Here is a 12,731-nt window from a genome sequence, read left to right as displayed (position 1 = left end):
GAAAAGCCAAATGAAATGCTATTGTTCAAGAAAGGTGACCATGCCATTGTATCTATCTAAACCGGAATTTTGTATTAGTTGTTTTGGGAAAGGTTTTGGAAGAACTGTGATTAAACACTTGTATAATTACTTTTCGACGAATAACTTATGGTATAAGTATCAATCAAACGTCCAAGCAGTGTTCTCCATTGCCCTTCAATCATTAGACAATAAAGAAAACTTGTGTGTGGTACACATTGGAGACGTAAGGTTAATACTCCCAAAACTAAAATATAAATATTTGGTGGATCAAAAAAATAATTATAAACATAAATTCAAAATTGGTCATGATGTTTTGGAAAAATAGTTGATTCCCATAACTACCTTGGTGTTATGTTTCAAATAAATTCTAAATCCACTTTTACAAAGAAAACGCTAAAAGAACAAGCAACGAAAGCTTTGCTCTATGTTTCATGACAAGGACGGAAGTTACATTTAACACTTTAATGTCAACTACGGCTTTTTGACAGTGTGGTTATACTAGTTCTTCTCTACGGATGCGAAGTATGGGGATTTGAAAACATCTCAGCTCTAGAAGGTTTCCCTTTGCATTTTTAAAAAATATATTTTACCGTTAAGAAAATGTACTCGAAATTGCATGGTACACGGTGAACTTGGACTCCATCTATCAAACACCGCTAAAATAAGAATGATAAATTTTGGGGCAAAATTACTTTCTGTGAAATCATCTAAATCATCCTTTCTTGTATACAAGTTGTTATTCAATTACGACTTATTTGGAAAATGCAAACATTAATGGATTACATATATCAAACGAACTTTGGACGAACTTGGACTAAGCTACATCTGATTTCACAAAGTTTTAAAAATCCTACATATCTAAAACATTTAGTCCATGAAATATAAAAAAACCATAAAAGAATGATTGCTTATATTTTGAATATTATTTAAACGTACTCCAGGAAAACGTTTGGCGAGTCTTACTTAAGTTTAGAACTTGTAACCATAATATACCTATTGAAATTTGGGGGTGGGGAAAAATACATTTAACCGAAAGGAATGCCCAATAAGACAATTATCAGACATAGGTGATGAATTCCATTATTTATTTATTTGTCCATCTTTAGATGGCCTGGACTCGACTATTTACAGAGCGCCGTCATATAGCTGGAATATTGCTGAGTGCGGCGTTAAACAACAAACAAACAAGTATAACTGAAAGTGACAAAATTGTTTCTATTATCCAAAGAAATATATGCTCAGTAAAATCGGCAAAACCATGTTCATATTCATAAGAAATATTTGCCTGATGCAGATTCAATTGTACGATTCCGATTGTATCATGATCACGAGCAGGTGTTTATGAACCACTATCAACTAGTGATGATACAAGGTGTTCGCGAAAAGTTGAGCAAATCCTGCCCCACCGGTGGCACCGGTCATACGCACATGCAAAGGCAAGTCAAATGTTCTCCTGAAACAAACGCGAGAGCATAGGGAATTGCATCGGACAGCAGAGTCAGTTCCACGATTTTAATTCTGTCATAAATTAGTTTTTATGATTCACTGTAAAATAGTGAAAATAACAAGGAAATGTTCACTCTCCAGTCCTAAACTCTTCTCAAAATGAATCTTACACTAAACCTTTATATCCCGTTATAAAATGTAAGCGTAGACTCCCATGGACCAGTATCTTAGGCGGTGAAAAATATTTCAACATGTTACTCAGTTAACTCTAAATACGAAATGCGAACACATGTCTCTTTCCAGCAGGTCACCATGCAGCTCAAATTAGGAGGACGGGTGTTATTGATGCTGGGTCTGTGTATTTCACTGTGGCTTGTCTGGAATGGCAGTCGAAAGGACCCTTATGAAATCAGCTTGCACGTGTTTCCAAATGGATACGTATCAGAATTCAACAGAGTAAACGACACGCCAGTGAAACTTGACATTCGATGTATGGGAGCCGGGCCAGGTGAAGCAGAAGATCTGTTTTGTATGGTATGTGAAGAATTTGCTTCATTGCTACAACCACCTTACGATAATATAAAATCATTTTCTATTCAGGAGGTTGATTAATTTAGAAATTGCCTCCAGATGTCTACCATTAAAAAATTAAAGCTTTAATGGGGCCTTGAATGTTGTAACCGTGATGAAATAGCCTTGAGCAAGAGTCGTATGATGCTCCTTGAAATATTCCTGAATAACCACTTTTTGATCGTACCTCGAATGTTGTGAATGTAAACACCACGCCAAAGGCTTGAGCTGCTGAAATATTGCTAGACAAAGAGAAAGTTGACTATTGGAAATTCACCCCTCTTGCCATTGTGAGGAGGTGTTTGTCACTCTGATCATGAGTCTTTAAGCATAGATCTATATCTGTAACATATTGTAGAAGTTCAAGTTGGTAAATCAGTGGAAGGGAAGTGGCTTTTAGACGATTATTGAACAATAATAGATCAGCGATACACCAGAAACTTTTGCCTGTCTGAACAGATATCGGATAAAAATTCATAAGATACAGATCAGCAAGAATTCTACATAGATGAGGGATACCAACATTTCAAATATTGTTTTCTTAGTAAACTTGAGATGGCATTTGCTTTCATTTTTGACAAATTGTCCGGAACCTCTGAGTGAGTGATTGAGTGAGTTTGATTTTACGCCACTTTGGCAATATGCTAGCACTATCACGACGGGGAACACGAGAAATGGACTTCGGGCATTGCACCAATGTTGGGAATCGAACCCGGCACATCGGTGTGACAACGCTTTGACAACTAGGCTACCCGACCGCCCCCTGAACTTCTGAAGATAGATATGTAACTAAATCTAGTGTCACCATGTTTAGTAACAAATGCCCCATGGATCAAGGAATAAAGTGTTTTCTTCATTATGTGAAGTTTGTAATGTGGGATAGTGGTGTACAAAGTTGAAAAATCAAATGTTTTGACAAGGATTTGGTTTTACGTTTGCTGAAACTAGTAATATATCTATATACGATAACTCTTTGTACGGGTTTGTTTTAGCTTTGGAGCCCAGTACCAAAGAGGAATGGACTTGTCTTCAGGCTATTGAGTTAAGTCAAAAGTTGATAGTACTGATGGATGGTTTGGGCAAATTTCATTTTATTACATATCAGTTTACATATTGACCTTATTTTTTGCATTATTTGATATGTTACTTTTCAAGTTCTTGATGAAACAATTCATGTAGTGATGCTTACATATAATGGTTTTGTTATTTGTGGCAGCAACTACAAACTTCATGTAGTACAGGCAGACATTGGATAGCAGCTAGCTAAAACCAAACTCACTCACTCACTCACATTGGTAGGAGGTTGCTCACGATACTTGGTCACAAAGTAATCTATTGAGATTATACTGTGTTATCACACCACATGGTCCACAGTACATACGCATATAAAAACGTTAATGAAGTGCTGTTTTGTAATGAAGTGTCTTACATGTGTGTTACAGGAAAGACCCCGATATCTGTCGGACTTTAAGAACCCCTGCTGGTACGCGAAAGAGGATGGGAAGTTACGTCTCAAGTGCATCCCTTACTACCATATTTTGGGTGTTGTCAAATCGGGGACCACCGACCTCGCCTACCGCATAAGGGCCCATGAAGACGTCTTTCTGAACCAGAAGGAAATCCATTACTGGTGCCTTAGAAGATATGGTAATGCTACCATTAATATAATGCTACTGTGTATGGATGAGTGAATGATTGATAAGAGTTTAAATTACATTCACTTCAAAGTGTATTTGTACATACATACCAGAACTTGCGGTCTTTATGGCCCTGTCACACTACAACATTTTAGAGTAACTTGTACCTAGCGTGTACAAAAACAGTTAGGACGCTGTCATACGTCGAGCTTTTATCGAAAAAACATGATTTGGGCGTATCCATAGATTATACATAACGAGAGTTAACAGTATATGTAATGCATGTCTGGCGTATTAGTGGTGTATCACTGACTTATACATAACTTATGACAGCGTATAAAAACATATTGCCAGCGTGTATCTGGCGTGTTCAGCATATGGACAGCGTATGCCCAGCGTATGAGTAAAGTATGACTAGCGCGCTCAGCGAAGGGGAAAGGAAGATGTAGTTAACGTATATCGGGCGTATGTAAACGCATGTAGAGCGTGTCTCAAACGTATGCCTAACGTATAATTCATACCTTCATACGTTCCCATACGCCGATAATTTTGTGCATGCACAAAAATGTTTTTAAGCCTCGGCGTACTACAACGTGTACCAGCGTGCCTTTAACGTATACAGCTTACACCAAGCTTATCCATAACGTGTTTCAGCGTTGCCGGCGTATTTGCTAAAGTTGCCATTCGTTGCCATACGTTACCATCATAGTTTATTTGTTTCACTTTACGCAGACCTCTCAGACCACTTTGTCATGTCTGAAGAGCTGGAACCTGCTCTCTAGACAGCATGGCAGTGAGGCTGTATGGAATATGCATGTCCTGAGGCTGTGATGAGTAGAGGTGAAATGAAATTGGTTTTTACGTCGCGTCCAAGATTACTTATATAGCGACGTGTATGCACGTGTGTGTGTGTGTGTGTGTGTGTGTGTGTGTGTGTGTGTGTGTGTGTGTGTGTGTGTGTGTGTGTGTGTGTGGAACAACATGTGCCATCTTTTAACGTCTTTTGGTATGACGCGGCCGGGTATCGAACCCCGGACCTTTCGCTCTCCGGGCTAACACTCACGGAGGCGGTCGAGGCATTAATGCCTATAAAAGCCAAGAAGTGATTCTTGAAGATTAAACAAATAGCGATCTGCGTTCAATGTGGAGACACATGTTCTGCTTGTCTTTGGTGTGTCAATTATCTGCCCTTTCTGTCGGTTTTGTGATGGTAACTTGACAGTGACAATGATTGTTGCACGAATGCAACCAAAGTACCTATCGAAGGTGCCGAGTCTGGCTCCGAACTGACCATACCAATCTCCCTTTTCTCTGTGGTAGTGCCGATAAACGTGGCATGTTACTGGTGACTTCTGTGTTCCTTATGCATTGAATGATAATTTGAGTTGTGTTTATACCCATATGCATCCTATGATCTTCTAGCTCAATTTACACGTAAATCGATAAACTTAGCAATGTCTTCGGTTGTCTGTTGCATTTCTGAAAGTAGTTTTACATGAAACATGGAAACACTGTTTAATTCGATTTCAAATTCTTATAAATTATGAATATTCTATACTCACCCCCAAAAGAAACGCGAACCATAGCAACATATAGGGAAGTATGTATGTAAAGAAGAAACGTTTCCCATATGTACAAATTAATGACAACTAACAATCAGTCAATGTTACCACGGAGTGTCTTTATTCTTATCACATTATGCTGCACGTGATTTCCAAACTTTACACGCTAATCCTGTACAAGACAGATGATGCATCTCGAGTCATGGATCTATGACGTCACATGTGATGCGTTCATGAGCGTTGGTTCACACAACATACCAGTTTCTTCGTTTGTGCATCAAACCATTCCAGTATCTCTTAAATATGAATAATTCGTCATATAGTAACCAACATATATGGTATGCGCGTTTCTTTTTTGTGTTTGTTTGTGTTTAACTTCACGGGAATGCAATCCGTGCTGGTGAAGTCGCAAGCAGCTTCCTTCGCGTGCGCCATGAATGTCAGAGAGTGCGACTCAGTCCAATTTGCAAGTTTGGAGGACAGTCGTCATGGCTCCGATAGAGAGTGGCGGTTTTTAATCGTGGCTAAATGAACGTGGGTTCACCGAGCTGCTCAAGCACGAGTTCTCAGAGGCCTTAGAATTAGTGGCGGTGGACAAAAACGACTTTGAAACACTGAATTGCCAACTTGCACAGTGTAAATTGCTTGAAAAGTTTATAGTATCTCCACAGCAGCCGAGTCCTTATGAAGTTAAAGAAAACGAGAAAGAAAGGTAACAGATCTCGCCAAGGCAGCTCAGTTTTCGAGGACATTCTCACATCCTGAAACGGGACAACTAGTGTTGAACACTAGCCCCCTAGGTGGAAGTATCTAAAAGCTGTTTGAACATGCATAAGTGAGAGACGAGGACCTTCCTTTCTCAACTGTTTTCTGCCTGCTTCCGACACTATTCCCGCAGCTCCTGTCTCATCCAGAACATTTAACTGTAACTTATGCGTGACTATTGTGTAATAGGCCCTAATGTGGTATTGACTGTTATGATTGTAAACCTAATCCTGTGTATTTCAAAATAATTTGTCGATTGTTCATTGATCTAGTGTGGTTATTTTCTGGTTTGACAGTTTCAGATGTACTGACTTTTAGGTTAACCTTCACGTTTCAATTTGGGAATCAACTCTAGCACATGTCACCTATGATACAATAGATACATCGATTGCACTACTACCATATACTGGATATAGTTCATGACAGATCTCAAGAATGCTTAAAGGAGCGTTCCAGAACACGCGGACTTTTTTATCAAAAGCTAGGAGTAATGTGGCAGTTTAGTGATAGTGATCAATGTTTGATACACGGCTACCTTTTTGTGTGGCTAAGAATGCAATATAAAATGCGATAGAACATGTTTGATAATCATAAAAGCATACAATGTAGTGCATATATTTGTTGAACAACACACAAGTAAAGTATGACTCATTGATATTTCAATCACTCACAGGTTTTAAAAATAGTTTAAAAATGAAAGCGGAGACACCATGCAACTTCAGCTGCTATCAACAAAAGTTTGATACTGTTACACACCGGATAAAAGAGACAACTTCAGACACAGGCCACCACAGCATGATCACAGGTAAGTATACCTGATTAATACATTTGATGAATAATTTGACAATTTGAAAATCCCTGGTTCGCACTTCGATTATGTTTCCAGGTTTGTCAGCATTGTGCCCCTGGTTTTCATCAAAGTGTTCCCGCCTCCTTTCACACGCAGCTTATACGCTCTGATATCAGTGAAATATTTTGCTGAGCGGCGTTAAAACAAACTTGCATGCTCACTCACTTTGTCTGTTCGTCTAGGTGACGCAACTCCGGTCGATTTTCAAGATTTCCGAGGATGGCCAAAAATACCACAAAATGTAGGTTTAAAGAAACCTGTGGTTATGACACCCCATCTTATGAGACACGTGTATACAGATCCGAAGTTTATTCTCATCTTCAGAAATCCAACTGATAGGTAGGTGCCTGGTTTGTGTTTACCGAACCTTGGTTTATTTTCCTAACTGTCGTATAAAGGTTAAATGAGTTAGTGAATGATATATAACCCTGAGGTCAGAAATATTCCAGGTGCAGAACGCCTACCTGTTTACACTGCAAACGCGTAAACGTCGGGGTTTTTTTCGTATATGGTAATTGGACGGGAAAACGACGTTAATGGACGCTTTCAAACCATCGGTTTTTTTCCGTCAATATAACGTTGTTTGACATCGGAATTTACTTGGAGAGAATAATATCATTAAGCTTCTCCTTTTCTTGATTGACATTGTCATACAAGCAACAGCCTCTACCGGAATTTCTACATCTCACATCTTATTGGTCAGTTCTCGCGTGGTAGATTACAGCCCAAAGTTTGACGTTGTAGTGAATTCAATCGTTCTGCGCATGTTGATTGTTTAATGCCTTGTCCAAATTATCCGTTCTGTGCATGCGCGATTTCATAGTCATCATTATTTAAGAGTGGTTCATAAACACATTCTCATGATAAGGTCGTTATCGAACAATGTCGCTTAAATTCAATGGCAAGTACTTGGTCGACATCCATTTGGTCTCATTAACTAACACAATGATAACGGTAACAATTTTAGTCAAAATAATTAGAAAAGCACAAGGTTCAGGAACGGCTGAGTTCAGGAAAAGGATTAACACTTTTAAGTCAGGAAAAAGTACTTAAAGGGAGAATTGTTGAATTTAATTATTAATTGTTTCCCTTACGTCTTAGATACTGGAAGTACTACTCGTTCTATTTTTGTCATCTTATATATATCAGATATACATTAACGCCTGTTACCGTTCTCAAGTCATCCTCTCATATAACCTTTTATTGTTCATAGTATCAAATTTTAATCAAGAATATTAAGCCCAGGAATTTATACTACCGAAACACCCAAACACATGTCTGTTATCAAGCGCTAGTGCAAACTTGATGCATCGCAAAAACTGTATTGTGATGTCTTCAGAAATACAGTTTCTTGCAGATATATATAACGCTAATGCTGTGTCACCGGTGACAATATCGCTGAGACAGATATCGTGTATTTGAATGTTAATACTAAAGACAAACACACGTCATTATTTTTGCAGTGAAGATACAACACTTATATATATTTAATAGTAACTTTTAACAATTATGCTCTTCATTTTAATAACTTTGTTTTCACATATACTTGTAACACTACCCGATTCGTCTGTCATATATGATTATGGGGCAGTTTTCAGTCTTTTACATCACTTACTCTGGTGTTACTGGGCGAAGCGTATTGGCTGGGTGTTACACCCCGTTTTATACCCCATGCACATGGGAATCCTGTCAATATATTCATGCGGGGAATTGGCTACCCAAACAGAATCATAGTTCATATGCTAATCCATAGGGCAGAATCAGCCTGAGTTTTATTCTGTTTGACTCCCGTGTCTAGCACGAGTATAGCATCCCTGTACCCCTGGTGTCTTGAAGTCGGCTTCCACTACAACACCGTCCTTGTTGACACTCCATTGTGGTCGGGGAGCAGGGGTTTTGAATCTCTTCTCTCTCTTTATGGCTACTCAGCAACTCGCTGGTTTTCGTTACAAAAGTAAAATAAGACATGTTGAATTAGACACTGTTTCATCTTCTACTGATGAATCATTTTCAACCAGTATTGACTCTTGGCCACGATTTCTAGTTGTTGAAGGCATTGATGGTCTGCCTCTCAAGATTAACCCTTTTGTAGCATCAAAGGCTGTTCAAGGAACTTGTGGTGACGTAAAAAACGTCACTCGTCTCCGGTCTGGTACTCTCTTGATAGGCTTCCAACTTCAATTAAAGCTTTTTTATTTATATACCACATCCACTGCGATGTTTCAAGTGTCAACAGTCCTGTCATAGCTCTGCAGTCGGGGGTACCTCACTTACCCGGCACCTATTGTTAGGTAATTACCTGACCAATTATTGGCAATTAACTTAATAATCTTTTAACAATAGGATTAGTCTGGTCCCCTACCCTGTAGACTTGTGTCGTCTGCTTCCCCAACAGACTTGCGTCGTCTGCTACCAAACGGAAGTGCTCTACTAGTGATTCACTAAAATTTAAGACAATACTTAAGATATTTTTCACATTTATTTCACTTTATGACATATTTTATTTTTTAAATTCATTTGACATTTTATTTTACAATGTTAATACCTAGTCAGGTGGGGGACCGCATTCACATATTCAATGATGGACTTGCTGCCATCAAGCAAAAGACGTTTGCAGAGTCCAAGATCATCATCAAGTTAGCGGTACTTCTTTTTTCGTGGTCTCACTATTCCGCCCACACTCATCGTTCAAGTTCTGTCTTGGTCATTCTTCAGGAAGTCCATCATTCTGAACAAGTTGGAATGTGATGTGTTGATCAAAGATCCAAGCTTTCTATGCCAACTTTCTACCTGGTTTGTGGTCCTTGGGCCAGTTGTGAAATGGCTCCACATTAACCGACCGTGTGACTCTTCTACCCAATAGCTGGTGACATAGTCAGCGAACCTCTCTGCATTTGCGTCTTCATGGGCTTCTTCAAGGATCCGGAACCACACGTTGTCGATGAGATGTACTGGTACCAAGAGCAGAGCTATGGCACGTCGAAAAAGCTGCTTGTGGTGAAGAGTCGTGGACACAGTTCACTGATAAGAAATTGTGAGCCCTTTCACCCTGGATTTTTGCTTCAGCCAGCTCATCAGCAAATGTCCTCTTCCAAACAATGTCCAGTGTGTATACAGTAGAGTAGATTTAAGATGTAGTTACACTTGAGTGGAGAAGCCTGTTATGTACTCAAAGGGGTAATAAACATATTGACCATCAGTAATATAAACAAAAGAGTGAGGCCAGTAATATAAATATAAGGATTAAGACTGATTGAGGTCTTTGATGAGTTGATGGTACGCCAGGGGTATGCGGGGGTAGCCTTGATCGCGGTTGATTGACGGTTGGAGTCTTTTGATGTTGATGGCTTTTTGTAGTTTTCTGATTTCGAAGTCTCTGAGGTTGGTGGCGAGGGCTTTCACTTTATCCCACTGGATCCTGTGGCTTGAGTTGTTGCGGATATGGTCTCTGATTTAGAATCATCTTTGGAGACAGAGCCTTGATGATCTTTAATTCGGGTTTTAGGGGCCTAGATAAGCCAGTCCACAATTGCAAGGAATGTTGTACACTGCTCCTGATGGTTCTAGTTTATGACTGGATGGTGGTTTTCCTGTGGCTTTAATTGTGTTCTGAATGTTGTGACTACTCTTGAAAAGTACTTCAATGTTCGCCCGTTTCTCAAAGAGTCGCTTGATTATGTGGCTAAATGTTCCAAAGTAGAGGAGGCTGATCACAAAGTGTGCACAATGTTGACAGGGAGATTTCTGAGCTTTCTTGGTGATGTTCTGTGTTATCATTTGTACTAGCTGCTCAGGACAGTTATTGTACTGTGTGAAAACTTGTTTGAGGTGGCTTAGTTCAGTAGTAAGATGTTGCTTTTGAACTTTTCCTAGCGCGTTGCTTGTTATGTAAGTTATAACATTACAGTCAAATTCGCTTACAGGATTAGCAGACGGAGCTGATTGCACTGGCGGTGACATCTATATTGTAACCACTTGAAAGTGTTGAATTTGGTTCGTGCTGAGCTTTTAAAATTACGCTTTGTTGCTTTTATTTGAGAAAAGCCATAATGATCGCATTGATAATTATCTGAAACAGGGTGTATGAAATTAAGGTGACCTTTCAGGCATATGATCTAAAGATTTGAAAGGTCATGGTCACAACGCATGAAAGTAGCACATAAACAGCTTATGACCCTGATAACTTGAGATCTTATTACAGCATAATCTCCAGGCATACATGACCTCTGAGAACGGGTATCTAATGGTATTTTGACAGAATGAAAAAATCAAATTAACAGCCACATTAACAGATACATCAAATTATGGAAATATATCTCGTATTTGTAGAAAATCAATATTTGATTTGATTTGAATTATCGAAGGCTACAATCAAATATTGACCCCTTTTCATAGTATTACCACATTGAAAGTACCTTTACATTTCCTAAACATATTAAAATAACTTTGCATTTACCCCGTCTGAAGTACAATCGATATATTTAAATATGTATTCAACATATATCAGTCATCTGAAATTTTAATAAGTATTGTATTAGATATAACTAAAGAATTAAGAATGTAACACAAATAAAAATGATTTGGTTAAACTTCTGAACATAACATTCTAATGCTAATTTCATTGGTAATATTTTCAGTCAGATCTGTCGGCATAATTATCGGTTCGAATGCAAAGCTCATAGCATGCATGTTACAAAAAATGGTTTAAAACATCCTGACCAGTTGGCCATCATCGTCTTGATTCTTACGCACACCTGAAGGCCAGATGCCATCATTGCAGGTTATATTCTGACTATATTATGCGGACCAGAAAATCAGCGGAGGATTTCCATGAAGCCGTGACAAGAGATATTCAGATCGAGGAGACCTGCATGAAGAACCACACGGTGGAGTATTGTCTGTACAGCAGTGACATCGGACGAACACTTCAGGTAGGGAATATCTCTTGACCAGTGACCAGTTTAGAGATGTGATATATTAACTTATGTGTACATTTGTAATGCTGAATGACATGGTGATGCTATGAGGAGTTAAATTGATGTACGTTATCGCATATTACAATTCACATTTTTCTTTCACAGACTTTCATTTTCTTTGGGTGCTATTCAGTGTACATGCGAGAATGGCTAAAGGTTTTTCCAAGAGAGCAATTCCTGATCTTGCGAACAGAGGACCACGATCAAGACCCAAAAGCTCAGCTGAGAAAAGTGTACAACAATTTGAAACTAAGTGAGTTTTTATCTTTTTCTTTCCGGCTGCGTAATTGTCCTTTCGATTAGTGACAAGTATGAAAGGAAAGATAACAGTGTCATAATTATGTGTTTGGGATATGTCAACATAATTCCCCAGACCAACTCAGCTACTGACATACACATATTCCGACTTTAGGATAACTCATACAAAGGCACATTGTATTTCAGATTATACTGAAGAGTGGTTGTCTTATATCGCCAGTGTGCCTCATCTCAATGTCAGCAAGAAGAAGAAAAGGGAAGGACCTATGCTTAAAAAGACCCGTGTCTTACTTGACACATTTTACAGCAGATACAATCGGGATTTGGCAGATATACTACAGGACAAGAAGTTTCTGTGGCTGACATAATATCTGCCATGGAAATGCGGAGAAATAGCCAACAAGCAAACAGTTCATACCAATATTCCCTTCAAACAATTGTTTCTAATTCGTTTTTATCATAATAGATATTTACAGTCGATATTTTAAGAATATCTAATACGATGGGCTTTTGAAACAAATACCAGCCCTTATTCTGAATGTCACGTTAATCGTTCTGAAAATGTATTTATGAAAATGCATTGAAAGAATTAAAATTCTTCAATATGTAATACCATCATAGAGACTATATATTCTTCAGCTTCTGC

The 12,731-nt window shown here is 38.6% G+C and overlaps 1 protein-coding gene across 1 annotated transcript; it reads left to right on the top strand.

The window, feature by feature from the left end:
• The first annotated feature begins 1,779 nt into the window (after window positions 1-1,779).
• Window positions 1,780-12,453, top strand: LOC139475963 (carbohydrate sulfotransferase 15-like). Its single transcript, XM_071259181.1, has 7 exons — window positions 1,780-2,001; window positions 3,480-3,684; window positions 6,675-6,806; window positions 7,034-7,190; window positions 11,632-11,782; window positions 11,933-12,080; window positions 12,272-12,453. The coding sequence occupies exons 1-7, from the start codon at window positions 1,780-1,782 to the stop codon at window positions 12,451-12,453; spliced, it is 1,197 nt and encodes a 398-aa protein (XP_071115282.1).
• The last annotated feature ends 278 nt before the right edge of the window (window positions 12,454-12,731 follow it).

The sequence above is a fragment of the Haliotis cracherodii genome, unplaced genomic scaffold (assembly GCF_022045235.1).
Source record: "Haliotis cracherodii isolate W230 unplaced genomic scaffold, xgHalCrac1.p SCAF_3, whole genome shotgun sequence".
Lineage (NCBI taxonomy): Eukaryota > Metazoa > Mollusca > Gastropoda > Lepetellida > Haliotidae > Haliotis > Haliotis cracherodii.
The sequence above is the reverse complement of the archived record's forward strand: the minus strand, read 5'-3'. Positions and strand labels throughout refer to the sequence as shown.